The sequence below is a fragment of the Corella eumyota genome, chromosome 5, assembly GCF_963082875.1.
Source record: "Corella eumyota chromosome 5, kaCorEumy4.1, whole genome shotgun sequence".
NCBI classification, from domain to species: domain Eukaryota; kingdom Metazoa; phylum Chordata; class Ascidiacea; order Phlebobranchia; family Corellidae; genus Corella; species Corella eumyota.
Window position 1 is genome coordinate 9,640,966 of NC_137494.1, and position 23,574 is coordinate 9,664,539.

At 30.1% G+C, this 23,574-nt stretch overlaps 5 protein-coding genes across 7 annotated transcripts; 2 read left to right on the forward strand and 3 right to left on the reverse strand.

Annotated features, from left to right (window-relative positions):
* Positions 1-615: 615 nt before the first annotated feature.
* LOC145752966 (uncharacterized) lies at positions 616-2,195 on the forward strand. Its single transcript, XM_082569345.1, has one exon. It carries the CDS (start codon positions 843-845, stop codon positions 1,779-1,781), a length of 939 nt encoding a protein of 312 aa, XP_082425471.1. The 5' UTR covers positions 616-842; the 3' UTR covers positions 1,782-2,195.
* A 415-nt stretch (positions 2,196-2,610) lies between these two features.
* Positions 2,611-8,557, reverse strand: LOC145752783 (uncharacterized). 2 transcript variants are annotated; one of them, XM_082569119.1, is made up of 10 exons: positions 8,391-8,557; positions 8,196-8,242; positions 7,525-7,605; positions 6,743-6,998; positions 6,544-6,650; positions 6,045-6,128; positions 5,401-5,502; positions 4,710-5,298; positions 4,092-4,187; positions 2,611-3,938 (listed from the first exon to the last, which is right to left on the reverse strand). In XM_082569119.1, exons 1-8 carry the CDS (start codon positions 8,412-8,414, stop codon positions 4,737-4,739), a joined length of 1,263 nt encoding a protein of 420 aa, XP_082425245.1. In that variant the 5' UTR covers positions 8,415-8,557; the 3' UTR covers positions 2,611-3,938; positions 4,092-4,187; positions 4,710-4,736. The 2 variants fall into 2 exon arrangements, with proteins under 2 accessions (XP_082425245.1, XP_082425244.1); XM_082569118.1 differs by having other exon boundaries at positions 6,743-7,007.
* A 715-nt stretch (positions 8,558-9,272) lies between these two features.
* Positions 9,273-11,918, forward strand: LOC145751870 (cyclin-K-like). Its single transcript, XM_082567998.1, has 9 exons — positions 9,273-9,504; positions 9,645-9,796; positions 10,331-10,506; positions 10,602-10,727; positions 10,801-10,910; positions 10,996-11,100; positions 11,165-11,215; positions 11,288-11,428; positions 11,502-11,918. The coding sequence occupies exons 1-9, from the start codon at positions 9,346-9,348 to the stop codon at positions 11,814-11,816; spliced, it is 1,335 nt and encodes a 444-aa protein (XP_082424124.1). The 5' UTR covers positions 9,273-9,345; the 3' UTR covers positions 11,817-11,918.
* A 13-nt stretch (positions 11,919-11,931) lies between these two features.
* LOC145751869 (uncharacterized) lies at positions 11,932-16,503 on the reverse strand. Of its 2 annotated transcripts, XM_082567996.1 has the most exons (15): positions 16,389-16,503; positions 16,193-16,333; positions 15,740-15,839; positions 15,171-15,210; positions 14,906-15,011; positions 14,776-14,832; positions 14,617-14,706; positions 14,187-14,324; positions 13,864-13,965; positions 13,686-13,787; positions 13,274-13,364; positions 13,076-13,169; positions 12,784-12,926; positions 12,544-12,668; positions 11,932-12,424 (listed from the first exon to the last, which is right to left on the reverse strand). In XM_082567996.1, the coding sequence occupies exons 5-15, from the start codon at positions 15,002-15,004 to the stop codon at positions 12,065-12,067; spliced, it is 1,401 nt and encodes a 466-aa protein (XP_082424122.1). In that variant the 5' UTR covers positions 15,005-15,011; positions 15,171-15,210; positions 15,740-15,839; positions 16,193-16,333; positions 16,389-16,503; the 3' UTR covers positions 11,932-12,064. The 2 variants fall into 2 exon arrangements, with proteins under 2 accessions (XP_082424122.1, XP_082424123.1); XM_082567997.1 differs by lacking the exons at positions 15,740-15,839; positions 16,193-16,333; positions 16,389-16,503 and having other exon boundaries at positions 14,906-14,937; positions 15,171-15,191.
* A 309-nt stretch (positions 16,504-16,812) lies between these two features.
* On the reverse strand, positions 16,813-20,470 carry LOC145752058 (sterol regulatory element-binding protein cleavage-activating protein-like). The gene has a single exon (XM_082568252.1). It carries the CDS (start codon positions 20,397-20,399, stop codon positions 17,097-17,099), a length of 3,303 nt encoding a protein of 1,100 aa, XP_082424378.1. The 5' UTR covers positions 20,400-20,470; the 3' UTR covers positions 16,813-17,096.
* Between the last annotated feature and the right edge of the window lie 3,104 nt (positions 20,471-23,574).

The window sequence follows — 23,574 nt, forward strand, 5'->3', positions numbered from 1 at the left end:
AAATTAAGTAACAATTTTTTTTTAAATTGTGGCATATATTTATATTAAATTGTGTAATTACAATTTAACAATTTTATTCAACCAACGCATAAAAAATAGGAATCAAAAAAATCGCTTTTCACGCTTGAGTAAACGCAATAGATTTGCTGTTTTTTAGCTTTTCGAAGTGTAAATTTAAGTTATTTAAAGTTAAATTAAAATTTGTTTTAGTCTTTTTTATTTTAGCGTCATTACCTATTAAAGGGACCAACCCAGGCCCTAAATTTGTTTATTTTATGATTATAAAAAAAAAAATTTTAAGTAATTAACAGCGTTATTATACAGTTCTAAACATTTAAAAACACACCATATTTTAAAATATTCTTAATAGTGTGTTGATTAAAAAATATATAAAAAACTATGTATATACAGGTTTATATAGGTAATAACAAGCACCATTAAAATTTATTATTAGTATAATTAAGCAGGCATTTATATAGTGCCGGCAGTGCGGTGCAGTCAGTAGTGGTAAGAAAACACTTGCCTCACCACCATAAAGTCGTGGGTTCAATCCTTTTCATGCTGTAGCGTCCTTGAGTAAGGCGCTATAAATGGTATGACCTCCTGCTTAGCCATCACCTAATCAGCAGCGTAATTACTGGACAATTATATTCAATATTAAATATTATATCCCAAACTGTTAAAAGGCAACTCAAGACTGGGTCGGGGTAACTAAAACTGATGTTACTTTATGTTTAGGTCGTGATATATTCAAAAAATAAATTGTTAACCCAGGAAGTTTCACATTTAGATTTTGCTTGTTAGTTCTTATTTTCAACTGTTTTAACAACGAAACGACCACAATGGATTTAACACCAGAAATGATTGGGATACTAATTTTAGAAGAAATTAAGGGAATGCGAATTGATTTTAAAAATATAGTGAGTGAAGTTCAATCTCTTCGTACTGAACTTGTTAATAATTCCAAACAAAACTGCACAAATAAAAAGAACAAGTATAACAAGAGTGGTAAAAAGTTAGCCAAAACTAATAAAAAAGAATTACAGTTAGTAAACAACAAACCTATTAAATTAGAAGCAGATGATCTGGGTAGGGAAAAATTTCCTCTAAGTAATATTACCGCAAACAGTTCCCATTATTCAGATGACAATTTTGAATATGAGGAGCAAGATATTTCTGTGGACAATTTAATTGAAGAAAACAACACAGAAGAAATAATTACCACAGAACATTACTACAATGACAGTATGGAAAATAATGGGGAATCTTTCACGCTGCCCTTGGATGAGAATAATATTATAAGTGAGGTTAGTACGGTGGGTGCACCTGTAATAACTGGAAACCAAAGTGTTTCAAATCAAGATCTATCAGGTATATCTGCTCTACAACAACATCAGAGAAAAGCTCCACACAGAAAGGCCAGAAACACAAAGTTTCATAGTTTTACTCCGGTAGAATATGATCTTGAAGACTATCACCCTAAATCTTCTAATCAGAAGAAGCCGCCGCGAAACAAATCAGGAAAAAATAAATGTCAAGTTTGTGGCAAAACTTTACAAGACAGCTCTTCATTAAGAATACACATGCGAATACATACAGGTGAAAAGCCGTTTAAATGTAACACATGTGGAAAGTGCTTCAATCGAAAGTCCAGCCTTGATTTACACAATACGATACATACCGGCATTAGACCCCATAACTGCCATGTTTGTGCAAAAGCATTTTTACGGAGGGATAGGTTGCGGCAACACATGTTAACACATTCCAGATTTAACGATTAAGCAATTTTAAACTTTTTTATGATTCAAGATTATATGTGGATAAGAAAACAATTTTCATTTCTTTTGTGGGAATAAAACGTTAAGAATTTAAGTTGTGTATATGTTTGTAGGTATAAAGACATTTGTAAATGTTGTTAGTAAACATTGTTTCGTAATTTGTTATAGTACCTTCAGTTCTACCACTTAATTTTGTGTTAAGCGCCTGATTTTGTTTTTATCCTTTAAATTATTAAAAAATATACACAAATTGTGGTAAAATAAATATTTTAGCTAAAACCTTGATTTTTTGATGGATTTTATCCCTTTTTAGTTTGAATAGTCACCAATCATGTTAACTTTTTGTGTCAAACTTTTAAAAAAAAGGATGATATCATAAATGAAATTGTTGTTGTTTAAAATCTGCCATAAGGACAAAAGTTTTAAATCTTAGGCTTTTTAAAGTTGCATTAAAAGTATGCTTAAAACTTAACTTTGAAGTTTAGTATTCTATGGTTATTAATCATAAAAATAAAATATTTTTTTAGTTCAAGTTGGTTATCACTTTTACTTAGTTGATAAGTTAAGCTTAAAAAATTTAAAAATAGTAGAAGTTGGTCGAACATTAGGGCATACATATCTATAAAATATCTGTTAACTTAACTAAATCATACATTTTTTTTTATTTTGGTTTTTCGCACATTGATAAAAGTAAATAATAAATATAATACACAATTAATTTTACAACAATGCGACAGGAAGAAATGACAAAATCAATTTTATGATTTAAAACATGCCAAAAGTATTAATGTTTACATAAAGATTTTAAGTATGTTATGGCATGGTCACCAAACCCAATATAAATTAAATCAATATTAATTACGATAAAATACAATAATACACATAAAAAAAATAAAAATGAAATAAAATAAAAAAGTAAATGAAATAACAGAACAAAGTTGTACAGAAAGAAAAAAAAATTATGACACATTTTATTTATAATAATAAAGCAATCCTATGATGGTAGTTACTGTGTAAAATAATTTACATAAAAATAATTACATTTAATATAACCCAGTATGACTCTAGTAAGAAAGCACGAACTGGTCACGATAAATTGCATGTGATAAAGGGACTAACTGAAAAAACCTACCTAAAAAAAGAACGTCCCAGAATGGCCTTTCAAAACATATATTACATAAAATGCACAAATATATTAAACAACCCACCAACTAGTGGGGGTTCACATATATGAAATAAGTGAATATAAATGTTTAAAATATTTTAAGAACATGAAAAAAGAAAGAAAAAACTTGATAAATTAAAATAAATTACATTTATTACCATAACCAATTTGAAACTAAACTTTTAATAGATACATGTTTTTTTCAATTTATCTGCAAATTTGTATATATAGTAAAGGGTCTTTCAAAAATAAGAAATATATGTTTTCACAGTAAGAAATATATTTTTTCACAGTGGCAGCATCACACCTAAATTAACACAAACAAAAATAAACTTGAAAATATTATCACAGTGGCAGCATTACACCTAAATTAACATAGACAAGAATAAAATTAAAAATATTATCACAGTGGGCAACAAAAACATTTAAACGAAACTACTAGAAATTTACAATTTACAAATGAAAAAAAGCAAAAGACAATGAATAACAGGAACCTAATGTTTTTATATAAAAGAACGCTAAAAAATGATTGTTTTTTGTACCAATGATTAAAAATTTTTCCACGTTTACAAAACTAAAATAAATTTGATTCTATAAAACATGAAATTTGATTAAGCATATAAATAAAAATTAGAACCAGAATTTGCGTAAGTATTATTTAAATATATAAAAATGTTATTAAAGAAATATTATAAAAAGAGATAAACGTTAAAAAAGAAAATATCATTCTAATAGGGTTAAGTGGCCTATAGTTGCAACTAAATTAAAACAACAAAAATCCTGAACTCAAAGCGGGCTACCGACAAGTTTAAAAAAAAATATTTTACTTTTTTCGTTAAAAAATAAAAACTTAAAACTTTTAAAAAAAAATAAAACCAAGGTAGTAAAATATAGTTCTGCGAATTTTCATGAAACATATTACAAAATGGTAAAAATTCAAACTCTCAAACTTTTAAACAAATCTTGTGCACCCAAAAGTTACAGGATCGTCATCTCTGCAAAAAACATTTATTGTTACAAAATAAAAAAGTTTTTATAAAAGTTTATAAAAATAATTTTAAATTATGTGAAAATGCTATGAAGAAGGTTTTAAAATATAATTTATTACCAAAATTACAAAAATAAATGTTAATAAAAAACTACCAAACCTTATTACTAAAATGGTAATGTGCCGTCATAATCTGGTAGCAAGTTGAACAAAACCATTAACAAATAGAGATAATTGTCCCAATCGTCTGCACCACCTTTCATAAAAACAAAACCATTGTAGATGCTCAAGTTTAAATTTTAAATTACTTCATAAACACAATATTAATGATGTATACTTGAAACTTATAAATGGAAAACCTATGAAAATACTGATTATATAGATAACTGGATCAAACCCTAAACTATATTTGATCCTTGCAATCCAGTTTTGTTTAAAGCTTAAGCTTTTAGTTAAGCATAAAATTATTACCTATTATTAACCGGCAGCATGGTGTAGTGGGAAGAACACTTGCTACACCATACTTGAGGTCGTGGGTTCAATTCCCACTGCTCTCATGCTGTAGTGCCCTTAAGTAAGGCACTATAAACGGTATGAACTCCTACTGAGCAAGCACTTAATTAGCAGCTTAATTATTGGGCAATTATAGGCAACTCGAAACTGGGTCGTAGTAACTAATGTTACCCTATGTTTAAGTTGCGCATTTGACTTTCCCACATCAAGGATAAAGATATATACAAAAAAAAACTAGTAATATTGGTTTTATATCAAAATTTACCAGGCATATCACTTGTTGCAGTGTAAGTTAGTGGTAATGCTTCAGCAAATGGTCCATTCGGGGAACCAGCACGTTCCAGCAAATGGTCCATTCGGGGAACCAGCACGTAGTTGCATCATGTTCATCATATATTGGCTGAGTTGATCTTTGCAGTTCTCTTCGCAGTATACTAGGTTCTTCTATTGTCCCGAAATCTTGGTTAGTGTTTTGAGGAGGTGCAAAAGGTTCTTCCATATTTTGTTGGAAGTTTCCAGTATGTTGGCCTATTAGACCTTGATCTAAACTATAACTTGTAGCACTGTCTGGTGTTTGTTGAACCATCGAACCAGAAAGAGAGGATGATGTATCAATGGAAGAAACATTGACATCTTCCATCAGTACAACATCAGTTGGATTATCAATTTGTAGATCAGTTTGAGGCGGCGATGTTGGAGTTGGTGTTCGAGTAATTGGTGTTGTTTCTGTAACCAGTTCTTTTATGCTGTTTGTGGCACCATTTTCAGTTTCCTGGTCTACATTTACCAACGATGATGTTGACTCACCGGAATTAAGTTGGTTGTCATCAAAACCAGGATCGCTAACAGAAAGCCTAGAAATTAAATTGGAAATACATACATATATACCAATCACTAAGCTTTATTATTCAGGCATTTTATAATGTGTAAATTGTTTAAAAATCTAAATTAAAAACCTTCGATTTTGAGTAGAAATCGCATTTTGTATCTCTACTGATGAAGCTGAACTTGTTGAACTTAACAAAGAAGGTGAAGTTTTATCTTCGATTTGGAAAGAACTTCAAAATAATAACAAATTTATTAAAATAGTATTAATAAAAATAGGGTCATAAATTCCAAAGATGCAAACTATATTTCAACTATTCAATGTCAGTTGTAAAGACTTTTCACAATTAAAAAAAAGGTTAATCATTTTGTTATGCAGTTTAAAATAAACAACATTTAACATTTGAATAATTTTATGAACATATGTACACAACATTAAAATATTTTTTATGGTAACATTAACAAAAAATAAACAACATTTAACATTTGAATATTTATATACATATACCCATTGGTATTATTGCTGTTAATTTTTTACAGTAATAATACCAATTTTATACTTTTTAAACAATAATTATACTGACAAGTTTAATACAAACAACAAAATTACAACAGAACAAAAAACTTACCATTAGTTTTATAATCTGTTATTTAAATAATTTTAGACAAAATTTAATACAAGCCTTTACAGTTTTTATTAAAATTAATTATTTAAACAAGTTAACAAGACAATGTTAAGTCATTTTCTAGTAAAACTGAAGAATTAAAAACTAACTTATTTCCAAGAGGCATGTCTCTTTCCCTTTCGATTGCAGTTTTGTTCAACTTTTGACCCCTATCAATGTTACTGCTAGAAGGCCTAAGAATATAAGATAAATATAATTTTATACGTTAAGTAATAATTTTTAATATTAGAGATGCAAAACAACAATATTTATTTACAATAAAATTTACTGTTAACCAACACAAAATTGTTTAAACAAAAGACCCTCCATTACAAAAAGCAATTATTAGGATTTTTGTTGAATTTATAATAATTCTTCTGCACCAACAAGAACTAAATAATACCATACATCATCATTGACAAGGGGAATATTTTATAAATCCGCAACAATTAAAGTTTTAGTGACTGCAATACCAATCTAAAAATCTTAATTTACATTTCATAAAACTTAAAATTATCCCCATGTTAAAAAACAATAAAGTATAAATTATATATAATTTTTAAACCATAAAAACACATATATTGAATATCTAAAAAAAACAAAGCTTACATTGAATTTAGCTGACTTGTACATGGACCACTTTGTGTTCTATTCCCTCCAGTTAAATTTGCACTTCCTTCCCTTAACTCGCTTAACGTTATTCCATTTCTTAAGTCCTGCACATAAGAGTTAGTCAAGTGTTAAAAAACTTTTTGTCTTTTTTTTTTTTCTTTTTCTTATCACTAAATTAGATATTTAAGTCATTAACCTGCTGGTTCAAATCAGTATCACTGGAAGAAACATTAACATCTTCCTTCGGAACCAAATTAGTTGGATTATCAATATGTAGATCAGGTTGAGGCAGCAATATTGCGGTTGGTGTTTGTGCAGTTCGTGTTTGAGCAGTTGGTGTTGTTTCTGCAACTAGTTTTTCTACACTGTTTGTGGAACCATTTCTGGTTTCTTGGTCTTCATCTAGCAACGATTCACCAGAATTAAGTTGATTGTCATCAAAACCAGGATCGCTAACAGAACTTATAAAAATTAAATTGGATATACATACATATATACCAGTCACTAAGCTTTATTATTTAGGCATTTTATAATGTGTGTGTAAATGTGTGTAAAACTTAAAAGTGTAAAACTTATGACCTTCTTGACTTTTACTACTAGAATTTCTAAAAATATAATACAGTTATATTTTTAAAAGTTAAGTAATATTTTTTAGTATTAGAAATGCAAAGCATAAAAAAATATTTATTTACAATAAACTGTTAAAGGTTAACCAACACAAAATAGTTTAAACCAAAGACCCTCCATAACATAAAGCATTCATTTGGAAGTTTATTGAATTTACAATAAAAATTCTGCACCAACAAGACATTAAAAATACCTTATATCGTAATAGATGGGTGGAATGCTTTATAAAACTGTAACGATGAAAATTTAAGTGAATGCAATTTCAATGTGGAAATCTTAATTCCCAATTTAAAAAACCTAAAACTTTGCATATGTTAGAAAACTATATATATCTAAAAAATGAAAACTTACTTTAAATTTAGCTGACTTGTACATGCTGCGCTTGGTGTTCTATTCCCTTCTGTGGCATTTGCATTTTCTTCACTTAACCCGCTTAAAAATTAAAACATAAAAAGTTGGTTTAAAACGCATTTCACAGATGGTTAATAAAAAAGTTATTGCTCCCAAGCAGTAAGAAAATAATATTGCATAAGCTCTGTATAAGAATATGTTAATATTTTAAAAAAGAAGCCAATTTTATATGTAAAAACCTTTCATTTACAATGCCAAGTATTGTTTAGCAAATTGGGTACACTGACATACATATCTATATATATATATATTTATATTGGTGGCATTTTACTTAAAATTGCTTATAACATATGTTAAAAGGTCGAATGTGCGACATAAACGACCCAGTCTCGAGTTGCCTTTAGCAGTTTGAGAGATTATAAAGATTATAATTGGGAGTTCATATTATTTATAGCGCCTTACTCTAGCGGGCTGCAGCATGAGAGCAGTGGGGATTAAACCCACAACCTCATGTGGTGTGGAAAATATTATTACCACTACACCACGTTGTCGGCAGTTATATTTGCCAATTGCTTTTTACACTGCCAAACAGTAGGTTCAAAATAAGTAGCACAATACTTTAGGCATTTGAGGAAATCAACAAATTTTAAATATTTCAATATAGTTTGTACCTGTCGCTGTTACGAACAGAAACAGGTTTCTCCATTGTCTTATTGTCCTACAAAAGTAAAATAAAGTAAATAAAATTTTACTCAGTCTGTTAGGTAAAAATATTATTAATAATTGTTAAAAAGCGAGATCAACGATAAGATATGTAAAAAAAAGAGAGGTCTAAAGGTGTATTTAATATACTAAAATAAACTAACAACAGAGCGGCAAATCCAATGCATGTTCTGGCGGTTAGAAACCTCTAAAGAATAGCATAAGTAACATAAAAACAGTTGTAAAACCCAGCTAATAAAACCAAAACCTAATTTTAATCCTATATTGCCAATAAATTCAATTATTTAATCCCGCCAATTATCGGTTTTGTAATAGCACTCATGCGGCCTTGTCTGCTTGTAAACAAGACTTCTCTCGTTTTGTTTATTTTCCTGGTCACGCTTCAGTGATCATTGATAAAATCATATAGATTTTTTTATTTTTTTTATTTTGGTTTTTCGCACATTGATAAAAGTAAATAATAAATACGATATACAATTAATATTACAACAATGCGACAGGAAAAAATAACAAAATCAATTTATTGATTTAAAACATGTCAAAAGTAATAATGTTTACATAATGATTTTAAGTATGTTATTGCATGGTCACCAAACCCAATTTATAAACTGTCAGGGTAATTGGAAGCTCTATTGGGGTCGTCCGCCAGTTTAAACAGGTGGAACCAAAATAAATGCGAAAAAGGACAGAATTTACAATGAAAAATTAAGGTAAGGAAATAAAAATTTCGCCCTTTTAGCCTTTCCTTTTCAACTTTTCATTCAGCGATTTTTTGTTAACGTTTACATACGACCTCGGATTCGCGGGATGTTTGCATGTCAATTTTTTAAATTACAGAACTCTACTATTAAGATAATAAAAAATTTATAACCTTTTATTAAAATAAAATAAAAATTAATTAACATTTTTAAATCAAAATATATTACCTTAACTAAAAACACGAAAAGCATGTCCCAGACCCCTTTAAACAATATTTTGTATGCCCGATTTAAAAATAAAAATTGTCTTTTATAGAAAAAGACAAACATAGAAGTCAAAAAGAAGTCAGGTAGTGGAATACCAGGTTTGTATTTTTTGGTTTAAAGAGCTGCTAATGCAATGGTTGAAAAAACGTCTGAGATTCAACAAATGCCTTGTTGGTATTACGAAAAAGCGGATTTAAAGAAAACTCCTTCGTTTTTGGACGGAATAAATGCTGAAACAGAAGCAAGGTACAGAAGGGAAGGACCTAGGTTTATTTTTGACATGGGAACGCGGGTAAGTTTAAAAGTTGCTTTTAATTAAATTTGTTAATTTATATAATTATACTTTTGTTTTATAAAAAATTCCCTTTTTTTCAATCTCAATGACCAAACTGCTAAAGAGAGTCAAATATTTAAATATAAATTGTATAACAGCTTGGGTTACACCATGACACCATCGCCACTGGGCAAGTTTTTTTTCATCGATTTTACATGTTTCATTCCTTCAAAAAATTTCCCCGTCATATTACTGCAACCTGTTGTTTGTTTTTGGCTGGAAAAGTGGAGGAAACACCAAAAAAATGCAAGTTAGTATTTCGAATATATTTTATAATGTTTATTTGTTGTCGTTTTGGGTAAAAAGAATCATGAAGCTGTAGGGTTCATTTTATGTTTGTACTGGCACACTGACATTTTTCCAACTTTTTTTATATTATTTTTTTCTTGATGTGAGAAGGTCGACTTCACGACCTAAACATAAAGCAACATAAATTATCCTGACCCAGTCTCGAGTATAATCTATACTAGTTTGGGATAATATGGATTATAATTGCTGTTTTCTCAAGTTTGTAATCAAGTATTGGCCCAAATAGAGTTTATTCCATTTAAAGTGCTTTACTTAAGCACGCTACAACATAAGAGCAGTGGGAATTGAACCCTTAACGTCGTGTACTTAACCCAAGTGTTTTGACCACTGCTGGTTTGCATAAGAATATCATTTTTCATGATTGATGCCAGTTTAAATAAAAATTAAACCGGTTTGCTTCATGATCCATTTAAGCTGTATTTTCATACACCAAAACTCTTTACAAAATCTAAAGAAAATATGTTAATCCATTTAGAGATCTCGTGAAAGTTGCAAGGGGACTTTTAAATGATGCTCAATTTGCACAGTTTGGTGAAGACCCTCGTGAAGAAGTTTTAACTTTTGAGAAAGTTTTGTTGCAAACAATTAAATTTGATTTAACTGTGGAACATCCATATAAATTCATGCTAAAGTATGCCAAAGCCTTAAAAGGTTAGTAAGTTTAACTACAAAGCAATTCAAATAATAATAATTAAAATTTGACTGGTGATAAAGCAAAACTTTACATAATAATTAAAACTCAACAGGGGATAGAGCAAAAATCGAAAAATTGGTTCAAATGGCATGGACATTTATTAATGATAGTCTGTGTACTTCACTTTGCTTACAATGGGAGCCTCAGATTGTTGCAGTTGCTGTCATGTATCTTGCTGGTAAATAAAAGTACTACTTTAAAAAAATTAAATAAGTAGTTATAAATAAAATTTAATTTTTTTTTTATTTCAGGGCGTTTGTGTAAGTTTGAGCCTCAAGATTGGGCAATAAATAGAGGAAAGTGGTGGGAACAGTTTATTAGTGATATAAGCATGGAACTACTTGAAGATATATGCCACCAGGTTTGATTTAAAGTCCTTACACGCCATTATTTATAAAACTACAACAATGAAAACAAAAAAATAACTTTTTACCCAATATTTTTAGGTTTTAGATCAGTATTCCCACACTAAAGGTGGTAAGGCATCCAATAAAACAAAACGTGAAAGACCAAAAACTCCAGGTGATGGAGAAAAATCAACAGAACCTCAGGTATTATTTTATTTAACTCAGCCAAAAAAATGGTTATTTATCTTTAACATGATTTAACTTTTAGACCAAAGCATCTCGAGGAGATAAGGCTTCTCAAAAAGGCAAAAAAATTCAGGTAAAAAGATATTCCCACCTTGTGTCCACTAAATAAAAAAAGAAAACTAAAATAATTAAATTATTTTTAAAGCCAACCTCTGCTAAGAAACCAACTTTAAAGTCAAAACCAACCAACCATGACAGAAGGTCAAGTTCAAATACAGAAGTTGTTGCTATGGAAACGGTTGACACCCTTGATCGAGGCTCAATTGAGCAGGGAAAGCCATTATTGGTCAGTTTTTATTTTAAGCAAACACTTTAAATTGTTAGTTAATGTTTTTGTAACAAATTATTTTAAATTGAAGGTTTCAAGCAAACCTCAAACCCCAACAAAGCCACCAACAACCACTGAGTCATCATACTACAGCGGAATCAACCAATACCAAACTTTTATGGGAAACCAAACTTTTAACGACCCCAACATGGTTTATCCATCAACGCAAGCCTTTCTCACCCAAAACCCACCTTATTTTCCCCCTATACCTGGCGGGGAACAACAGATATTTACACCAGTGACCAGTTACTACGGTGGAGCTGCTAAACCCAGTAGTAGTGCAACAGGGTTGGCAACGGTGAGGATTACTGGTAGAAGGGAAAATCTCCCAAGTCAATATCCATGAAAAGTTAAAAAATATTTATGTCCAAAATTTTGTGTTGATTCTAGGCCATAATAAATCGTAACCTTTTTATATTTGACCCTTTTACCATTATTTCTTGCAATAAAAAAACTTGTTTAAAAATTTTGTTTTATTAAACAAAAGCGTAAAAAAGAATATGTAAAGTATAAATAAAACTCTTAACAAGACCAAATTTAAAAACAAAAAGAACTTATAAATTGAACATAAATTTTTTTAAACTATAAAACAGTTTATATTCCAAACCCAAATATTGATGCAAATGAGGAATTTTCTTTAGGACTTTCATCCTTTGTTGATGGATTAAAACTAAAGGGAGAAGAAGTTTCGTTTGCCCCAAAACCCGAAAACAAATTTTCCTTCTTGTTTTCTGATTGTTGAAAACTAAACATGTTGGATGAACCAGATGGAGTATCAAATTTGAATGATGAAAAATCTCCAGAAGCATTCGCGAAGTCAAATTCTGTTTGTTTTTGATCAAATCCAAAATTTCCAAAACCTTGGTAATCATTGAATGAAGATTGTTCTTGCTGAGGTTCAGGATTTCGCTGAGAATCAAACTGGAATTTTTTGTTGTTTGCATCTGGTGAAATCTAAACAACAATTTCACACTATTATTTTACTTCAATCTTTCTTTGGTAACTACCTACTTAACCACCTTTACAAAGTACAATTTTTTATCACACTACAATGCAAAATATGGATTATTGACCATGTATGCTTCATTTGCTCCTTCCATTCTCATAATGTTTGGAGAAAATTGAAAATTTGATTCCGGGCTTTTTCTAAATTCTTCCATTATTTTTTGATGGTTTGGCGAAGTAAAATTAATGTCCGCTAAAATACCAAAAAAATAAATCAAAATCTAAGGTTAAATGGATTCTAATTCTTTGATATAATCTCAAACAAATCAACCCTTAATCACTTAATGGCTTAATATGTTAATTCTTACAGTTTGGACTTGAACAAGTTGAAGACTTGTCATCTGTTGGAATTAAATTAATTTCATTTGAATTGTCATCCTTAAGTGATTGTTCGTAAACCTTTCCATCAAATAATGTCAACAAGTTTGGTTCTACTTCCATATTTTCTTCCCTGTAAGTGGAAAAAACAAAAAAAAATAACATCTTCAGAACTTGGATTACGAACTCTAAAATGGTTAATCTTAATACTAGGTTTAAAGACTGCAGTCTTTCAGTTGAAATAATTTACACTTCAAAAACTTTTTTAGTAATAAATCTTACTTTTCGTCTTGATAAAAATTCTTCTGTAAAATGTTCCTGCTTTGCACACTTCTTAATAAAGGAGTTTCTATGTTTCGACTTTTCCAAAGTTTTTCTGTTAAAAAGTTAGAGTGAAAAAACAGGAAAAACTTTTTAAGTTACAACAGGAATTACAATAAAGCTCTGTAATTTTTAATTTTATTAAAAATAATTTTTTACCTGGTTCATTACTTTCTTTGTCATTTTGAATAAATTGTTCTTTTTCTTCTGATTTCTTTGAAGCTTCAGTTTCAAAATGGTTTAATTCAGACTAAAAAAAATAATTAGCTTTTTTTCCCAAGTGACATTTTTTTGTATATATTTTTATCCTCGATGTGGGAAGGTCAAATGCGCGACCAAAACATAGCGTAACATCAGTTACTTCAACCCAGTCTCGGGTGGCCTGTGGAAGAATGGGATATTATAGATTATAATTGCCCAATTATTATGCTGCTGATTAAGTGCTAGCTCAGCAGGAGTATAGCGCCTTACTCAAGAGCGCTACAGCATGAGAGAAGTGGGGATTAAACCCACAACCTCATGTGTGGTGTAGAAAGTGTTCTTTTGCTGCCAGACTTAAAACACAAACTACATTTTTGCTTTTAACATTTGTTCCATTCAGCCAATCAGAAAGGGATTGTTTTGTGCTTTTTTTGATAGGACTAATGGCGATTTTGCTGCATTTATTTTCATTCTAAACAAAAATGTTTATTAAAATAATTTTCGGACAAATCTTTTACATCCTCGAAATTTACTATTTAAATAAAAACCTGGATATTTTTCGGTGACAGGGAAGTTAGTGAGACACTTCTTTGCAAACTAATTTCGTTCAAGGGATTTTTTTGAACAAAGTTTTCTCGTGAAAAGTGACTCTAAAATTTTTAATATTTTTGAAGTAACATAATTGTATCATTACCAGAAAAACACAACAATTAAGAAACAGTAACTATTCTACCCTTAACCCTAAAATATGATTTTTTTTAAAACCTAGACCCAAATTTACCTTTTTTTAGCCAACCAACCTTTAAATCAAAACAATTTTTTAACTGCACATTTAATTTTAAAGTAATAAATAAAAAAATATATTTTCCACCTTCGGTTGATTTAAAATGTTGGCAATATTTGGCATGCTGTTTGCCATCCCACATATTAATCCACTGCTTCCTCCTGATTGGAGGATATTTGAGGAGTGAGTCAACTTGTCCTTGAAAAAGGATTTAAAACTTGGAACCTAAATTATTAAATATTTTAATATAGATGTTGTTGTTTTTTTTATGTAAAACCAGTCGAACTGCCCATCCTACAGTCTGTATTTCAATTGTCGTAATATGGTGGCAACTTGCAGTTAATATTTACACATGAGAATTTACAATGCACCATGAACAGTATTTTTGTTTTGTTTTGGAGGCCTATAAATTCAACATCCAAATATATAGCAATCTTTTTAAAACCAACAGAACAAATCCTATTTAAAAATAAGTATTTTTACTATATCGTTCTTGAAAAAAATGGTCATAACTCACAGATCTTGTTTTAAAGAAATAGTTTGGAGTTTTTGTCAAACTTTTTTGAGGTTTATCAAAAATGGTTTCCTTTCGTGTCAAAGTTTGAGGCTACAAATAAAAAAAAAATTGGTTAAAACAATTTAAATTAAAAAAATAAAATTTAAATAAAATAATTACCATTTTAAAGAGTTCTTTTTCTGATTTTATTCTTTTTTCTTCTGCCTCTTTTTTTCTCTAAATAAAAAATGATTTAAAATATGTAAACAGATTTTAAACAAATCTTTAAAAAAAATGATTGTAACCTTACCTTAATTTCTTTTTCTTTTAGTTCCTTGTTTTCTTTAATTAACATTTTATTGAGTTTAAGTTGGTCAACAACATTTTCTTTATTTAATGTAATCATCATTGTTGCTCTATAGGGCAGTGATAATGTTAAGAAAACGTTTAAAACACAAAATTTTATTAAAAAAAATTAGTTGTGCATTTTTTTTAAAAATTAAATTGAAATTTAAAGAAAGTCTTCCTAAATAAATAATTTTTATTCAAATAATTTAACAACCACTAAAGGATACAAATCCACTCCCCATTCTGTTAATGACTTTTGAGGTTTATCTAAAAGCAAAAAAAAATTTAAATATATCAAAAAAAGGTAAAATATAAAACACTTGCATATTGAACACACACATAAATAAACTAATATCAACATTATCAGAATAAAAGATTTTAGATTTGTTGTAAACTAAAATAATTTTCAAATGTAAACACCTTTTGCAACTACCAAATTAAAACTATTTTTATATACTCTTATTCTTGGGTATTCGTTTTTATTTATTTTATGTAAAACTTTTCTAAAAACAACTTTTACTTTTTAACTCAAGCAACTTGCTGTTTTCTTCCTTCAAGTTATTGTTAATTTTTAATTTTTCACTTAAAATGTTTTCAGTCTCTTCGAGAATTTGTATTTTAATTTGAACAATCTTAACCAATGGTCTATTTTCCTCATAATATTTTCTTCTGTTGTCTAACTTTTGTCTAAACGTCTCATAGATGTCGTCACATCTAATTCTATGTTTTAGTTAACTTTGTATTAAAATCTGCAAATCATCAAATAAGTTTTAGCATATTTACGAAAAAATTTTACTTGATCTGATGATTGTTTTCTTTTTCTACTTCATATTTTTCCTCTGCCATTTTAACTTGACCTCGAAGTAGATTGCCAGTTTCATGAGCACTAGAAAGCACTAGTAATTATACTTCGTCAATATAGGTAAATTTTGACAAAAAAAATTTTAAATGTGCAAAATGTTATTAAAATGTAGAAATCTATATTTAATTTAGCTTAATGGACGATATATAGGCCTATCTGTATATGTAAGTATATCTAATCTAAATGCCTTCAGTAACAAAAATACCTATTGTGGTGTCAGGTGTAAGAGTTATTTTTCATGGGTATTTATAAGGGCAAGCTTAAACCATTTTACAACAATTAAAATACAGCCGGTAGGGTGGGAAGTTAAATAATTATATTGTAGAAAAAAAAACCTATGATATGATGTTATGTAAGATATGCAGATATAAAAAATAAACCAAATACCTTTTCAGCTGTGTAGTTAAATTTTCAAACATCATGTTGTTGTAATTAATCGAATCCTCTCTTATTTTATTTGTTTCTTTCATTTGTTTAATTTCCTCTTTTTTCTTTTTTGTCTCATTTTCAATATCTGAAATTTAATATCTTATTTTACATCAAAGTGATAAAACTTCGTATTCAAATTAGTTTTTTATTTTACCTTTTAAAATAAGTTTTTTATGAGTTATTTTATTTTTTAGTTCAAGCTGTTCAGCTTTCAAGTTTTCAACGATTTTGAGAAACTCTGATGGATTTCCACTTTCATCAAATTTTGCCATTACAAAACTTTTTAATTAAAATTAAAAACAGCCTAAGAAACAACATATTTCAGGTTAAAAATAATTTGATTTTAAAGGAAAGAAAATAAATATTTTATCATTTTTAAAATTTTAACTTTAATGAACTGTTACGCAAGTACTGAAATCAACAATATTTAAAAAAAATTTTTAACTAATGTAAAAATTTTCCATTTATTATGCTGGTTATGTATTTTTAAATTATTTACTAACACATAAATATATTTGCATAAAGTAACAAAGTTGCAATAAATAAAACAGCTCAATAATATATATTTTGTGTAGAAAACATACAAAACACTATAAAATTCAGATTGTCACAAAAAATACGTTTCAGTCATTTTTAAAAAATTAATCAAAATAGTTTTAAATTCAATTACCTGAAGTATTTATTTATGAAATCTTAAATGTTGTCTTAAAAGAAAATATGGAAGTTAATTAAGGTTTATTGGTAACTAATCAGTTCAATGGGGTTTACTAATAAAGATATTATTGTAAGGGGCATAAGCAATTATTAAAAAATAATTATTAAAATATTTTTAAAAATATGTCATAAAAATATTTAGAAATATTTAATCAATCTTTTCTAGCACAGAAGGAAACCGAACAATACATAAATCATGTCCCAACTTACATACTGCCGACAGGTCCCCAATAATTGATACTTGGGTGACATTAGGAGCCCCATTTTCGGACGGAAATAATTCAACTCTACGCAAAAGTTCGCCGCTTCTAATGTCCCATAACAACAATGCACCTGAACCCCCAGTTACGCACCAATTATGACCCAAAAGACAGATCTCACTAAAACAATCAGGATCAAGTTTACAAACTTGCAACAAAATGCCTGAAGCTCTTGCCCAAACACACAGGTCATTATCCTCAGCTGTGCTAAGTACATGGTGTTGTGAGCACTGAACAGCAGTTATAGCACGAGTGTGACCTTTTAGTTCATAAGAACATGAGCCAGTCATCAAGTCCCACAACCGCACGCTTCCATCCTCCGATCCACTAGCAGCCCCTGGTGGTGAAGTTTGATCCATGTAAATGTCAGTAATTGCACCAGAATGTCCGACCATCGTGTATTGATATCTTCCATCTTGAACAGCAAATAACTTTAAAGTTTGATCCCGACTTCCAGTTAATACTCTTCCCATGGCAACTTTGAATGCTGATATAGGTTGATGATGCGCACTTTTGGTAGAGTAGATTTGTTGCATGGATAACATTGAAGGCAAATCAATGAAGACAGAGTCATTTTGTGTTCGTGGCGCTCCTCTGTATTGAACTTGGCTTACAACTGACCCCTCGAGCACAAAAAAGTCAAGGGTTCCATTTATCCTTGCAGCAACAATTCTTTTCTTTTCACATGCAATGCCAACAACGCCAGCTTTTCCGATATCATGAAAACACTTTAAAGTTGTTCCGACTGAATCCCATACTTCAATTCTGCCCGAATCACAACCAATTACAACTAACTGCCCACAACTCCCAACACACCAAATAGTTGATTCGATTTTATCATCATTTCTTTTAATAACACTAGTGCAGTCTCCCGAGTGTAAATCCCAAGTTCTTAGTTGCCCAGAAAGGTCAGATGAAATAATGGTCGTTCCCTCAACATGCAAACAATCTACAAAATGTTGATGGCCTGTGAGGTGCATGGGTAAACATTCAGTAAATGAGCCAGTGTGACTGCCCCTTTTTGTGTTTGATTTTTTCTTGTGTCCATAACCTCTTGAACATATGCATCTGTACATTATATTCAATAAAAACACCATAAACATTCCTGACACAGCACCAAACAATAAAGTTAAGTAATACTCCAGTCCTGTCATTTGGTATCTTTCGCCACTCAATGGAAAATGTAAAACTTCCTTTCTTTGAAAATTCGCGTTCAAATCTTTTAAGTTTTGTCCGATATTTTTTGCAACTTCTGGTTTCACCACCACAGGAACTAATATTGAGGGCAAAACACTTACAAATTTCTCTGACAAGGTAATGTTATAATAAGCAAACAAGGTCGGCCAATGCCTGAATGAAAGATATTGAAATGAACGATAATCTTCATTGCTCCATAGAAGTCCTTCCTTTGAATTTGTAAAATCATGATTTCTATGTAAATTAACTGTGTCAAGCATGCCTTTAGTAAATGAGACCATCTTATTATTTCTGTTGTCATGGAAGCTATCTCGTTTAAGAACATTCATCGGGTCACTATAGATTAAGAACACAAACCAAATAACTATAGAGACCATTAAACCACGTTGAACCATTCTTGTGTCTGCAAAGAAAAACACTACTTGAAGTCGTTTTGGAATTTTCGGGAAAATAGTTGCACGTTTTCCCCCAGTTTCAACACAGACTTCTTTCTTTAATTTATTCCTTTGCACTTTTGCATTTAGGTTTAAATAGTCTCCGATTTTTCCAGGTCCGACATTGGTATCATCATCAGGATGACTATAAATTTCGTCACAAAGATCTAATCTCCTGATGTCAATTGATAAAACTGTCACAAAGAACATTGTTTGTATCATAAAATCTGAGAGAATTCCAACAAAAGCAAAACAACAGAATTCTTGGATCTCAGGAATGTAAGTAAAATATCCAAACCCAATCAACACAAATTCTAATAATAAATTCTTGATAATTGAGCAACCTTGCCTGCTTAAACCCATAGATATTCTACGTTCAACATCATAATGCGTTGGCGTGGCAACCACTGATCTTGTAATAACTAGGATGTTTTCTAATCCGATGATACAAACCAGATAAGGAAATATCTCACCACCATTTAATGTCGGGGTAAGACCAATTAAAGAACACAAGCCCACTGACATCATTAAAGAAGCCATTATGCTAACCACAGCACAAAAAGCCATTCCAAGTTTGCTTTTAACGAAATTAATTTTGCGAACAGAAAAATAAACATAACAACCCAGAATAAAGTAGGTTGAAAGAAGGGGAATAAGATCATTAAAGTTGATTGGTTGTTTAAAGTGAATATGAGTTATGACATCCGATAAGTTTTTACATTCCGATGATTTTTCATCCACAATCAAACAACCTTCATTACTTTTAATGTTTGGCTTTTGGTAAATTTCATGCAGGTGCTCCCTTATTTTCTGGATCAAATTAGGATTGTATTTGTTTAAAACCAAAGTTACGGCAAATGTTATGACTGGATATTTTTCATCAGACTTAATCCCAGTTTGATATGAACGAACTCCGAATAAAAGCTCTTTGATGGATTGTGAAGTTGCAATTGGTTTTGCTTCATACCGGTTAATTGTTTTTAAAATATTCATGTCGGCCAAAAAAGATTCGTTGTTCTGACTACTCCAGAACGAGGCGGGGGAGACAATCAAACAACCATGTTGTGGAAACAAGCTTTTTATTTTAATTTTGATTTTTACATCTGAGTCAACAATAAGCAAACAGTCAGACATAACAGATGTTCCATCTGTTGCAAAATTTTTAATGATATTCAATACTGAATAAACACTTGATAGCGAACTTTTAATAACATCCACTTTCGGAAGGTTATCAACTTGAGGATAAATAAAACTTTTTACAAGGAATTGTTGAATATAAGCAGCTTGGTGTTTGTGATCGAACCAGCTTGGGATAACTCGGTGAACATTCATATGTTCCTGAAACCTATCCCCAACAGAATGACCACTTGCACAAAATTCTTGAAGTGGAGTGATATACTTTGTGGGTTCACTTCCAGGCAAAGGTAGGTTCAGAAGTGGATAACAACATGAGAATATCATAATTGCTGACAAAAATATCATAAAAACTGGATGTCTGGAAGCAAATAACCCATAATTTGAGTAAAAAGACTCAACTCTCATAAAACACGAAGCCGCCATTTGTTTTTTATCAAAACATTTTAAAAAATTGAATTGCTTCTTTTTGTCAGTTAGATGGTAACTAAATACAATTAAATAATATCTACAACAAAAATTGTTTTAAAACACAAAATTTATAGAAACATATTGTAAAATATCACTGGACACAAAAACATTGGTTGTTTGAATGTGTATATTCTTAGCTAAAGAAAAAAAATCCTTTTTACAGTACAGTATTTGGGTATTATAATTCTTCACAATTTAATATAACAAACCACGATTACTTCTGTCCTAAAATTTATAATTTCATTATACCAAGTCGTAGGTCATGTCAAATTAGGTTTAGCCTGATGGGTTAAATTTGGGAGCTCTATCTGTCGTCTATTAGCCCTAATCTTCTTTTGTACATTCCGCCATTTAGTACTATTGGCGGACGACGCTAATAGAGATTCAAAATTTGTTTAGGGTTGAAGTTTTAAAATTGTTAAGATACAATTTTATAACTATTTTTGTTTTTAAATTATGTTGAACTTACACCACAATCGTTAAAGCTTTTATTTTTAGAATTGATTCTTTGCCAAAAAACGTTTAAGCAACTTAGTAGCGTGGAGACATGTGAAGACGGTCTTGCAGTTTTTTTTGACACATGGTGTCATAGTGTCAAAACTGCGTTACAAAAATTTTGTTTTTTTCGTATTTTTGTCAAAAACGCTCTTTTTTTGCACGAAAGACATGAGCTCATTGTATTTTATAATTAAAAACTAATTTATTTGATAGAAGTATGAATTACAAGGGCTTATACAAAACATTCGCCACTGTGCTGTGGCAAATATAGCATCAGAGTACGAGCCGAAAGAATTATTCGAGCCGCACCAATGCTACATTCGCCTTTAAAATTTCCGTTTACAGGTAGTCCAAATCTCGTCCCAAACAGCACACCGTTTTACATCAAAAAAACAAAACCCACAACCTTAAGACCACCATCTTTCTGGCAGAGAGCTGGCAGGGAGTAGCAGAGAATTTTGCTTGGGCGGATAATTATAAAATATAGTGATTCCAAATATTTTTTAATCGTACAATACAAAAAGGAACGGGGTAAAATAGCCCTTCAAAAGGAACAAAGTAAAACCAAACCTAATGTAAAATAAGTTAACAAGGTTCTTAACCATTTAAAATTAAAATAAAATTAAACAAAACATTAAAAAATTGTTAAACGCAGGAGTAAACTTTTGTACTAAACTGAAATACGTGTTATTACTGACGTCACGAATCGGGGGTTTTAACAACTTACCTATCATGTCGCTCCAACTTAATTTACATATTTTGTGGAAAACAACGTACACAACAACGACATACCTTCAAAAAAGTGAACAAAATATTAAAAAGTGGTCAAATACAGGTGTAAACTTTGTATTTTTGTAAGATACGCTATATATATATGACGTCACAAATCGGGGGTTTTAACAACTTACCTATCATGTCGCTCCAATTTATTTTTGATATTTTGTGGAGAATAACGTACCCAATAACGACATATCTTTAAAAAAGTGAACAAAATATTAGAAAGTGGTCAAATACAGGTGTAAACTTTGTATTTTCGTAATATACGCTGTATAAGTGACGTCACAAATCGGGGGTTTTGACAACTTACCTATCATGTCGCTCCAATTTATTTTTGATATTTTGTAAAAAACAACGCACCCAACCACAACATACCTTCAAAAAAGTGAACAAAATATTAGAAAGTGGTCAAATACAGGTGTAAACTTTGTATATTCGTAATATACGCTATATAGGTGACGTCACAAATCAGGGGTTTTAACAACTTACCTATCATGTCGCTTCAATTTATTTTTAATATTTTGTGGAGAACAACGTACCCAACCACGACATACCTTCAAAAAAGTGAACAAAGTATTAGAAAGTGGTCAAATACAGATGTAAACTTTGTATTTTCGTAATATACGCTATATAAGTGACGTCACAAATCGGCGGTTTTGACAACTTACCTATCATGTCGCTCCAATTTATTTTTGAATTTTTGTAAAGAACAACGCACTCAACCACAACATACCTTAGAAAAAGTGAACAAAGTATTAAAAAATGGTCAAATACAGGTGAAAACTTTGCATTTTCGTAATATACGCTATATAGGTGACGTCACAAATCGGGGGTTTTAACAACTTACCTATCATGTCGCTCCAATTTATTTTTAATATTTTGTAAAGGACAACGTACCCAACCACGAAATACCTTTAAAAAAGTGAACAAAATATTAGAAAGTGGTCAAATACAGGTGTAAACTTTGTATTTTCGTAATATACGCTATATAAGTGACGTCACAAATCAGGAGTTTTGACAACTTACCTATCATGTCGCTCCAATTTCAGCATGCTACTGGGTTTGGGCATGCTATTTTATTATTATTTGGTAAATTATCCCGACATCAAAATATTAAACATAATACTTCCCATAATGATAATCATTCTACACTTAAAAGTATGCTGGACTGTTTACAATCGGTTTTAACCAACAACCTAAGTATAATAGAACAACGCTAAGTATAATAGAACAACATTCTAGGAAACTTAAACAAACAAATCTTTATTGTAAATGTAGCTCTGGTTTGGACAATTTCGTAGAGCAATATTATAAAGAAATTATTGAAACCGAAAACAGTTTTCAAGCAAATGCATTCATTTAAAAATGGGTAGAAAGCTCATTATAGAAGATAAAACATCAACAACAAAAAAACACCTTTAAAGCAACAAAGAAGTCGCCAATTAAAATGACGCCTTTGGTGGTTTCTTTATTTAAAAATCAAAAACGCAGAAACATGGGATTTTACACGAATCAGCGAAAAGCCTAAAATTTGAAAAGACATCATTAAATTCACCTTTACCATCGGTAGATTTACAAAATTTATTACAAAAACACTCCATAAACCAATTAGAAATTAAAACAATTGATATGATAAATGTTGACATTTGGAATATTGCCGAACCTAATTGGTCTACGATAAACAGATTTTGCGATGGCATTAAGATTTAATTTTTAATGTAATTATTTTTTGTTATATCGCTTTTAAAATGTTGATAATTAATGTATACGTTGACTTGACTTGGCAACAATATTTTGTTATCACTCTAATGATATGCATAATAAAATATTGCGATATTACATTGATTACAACATC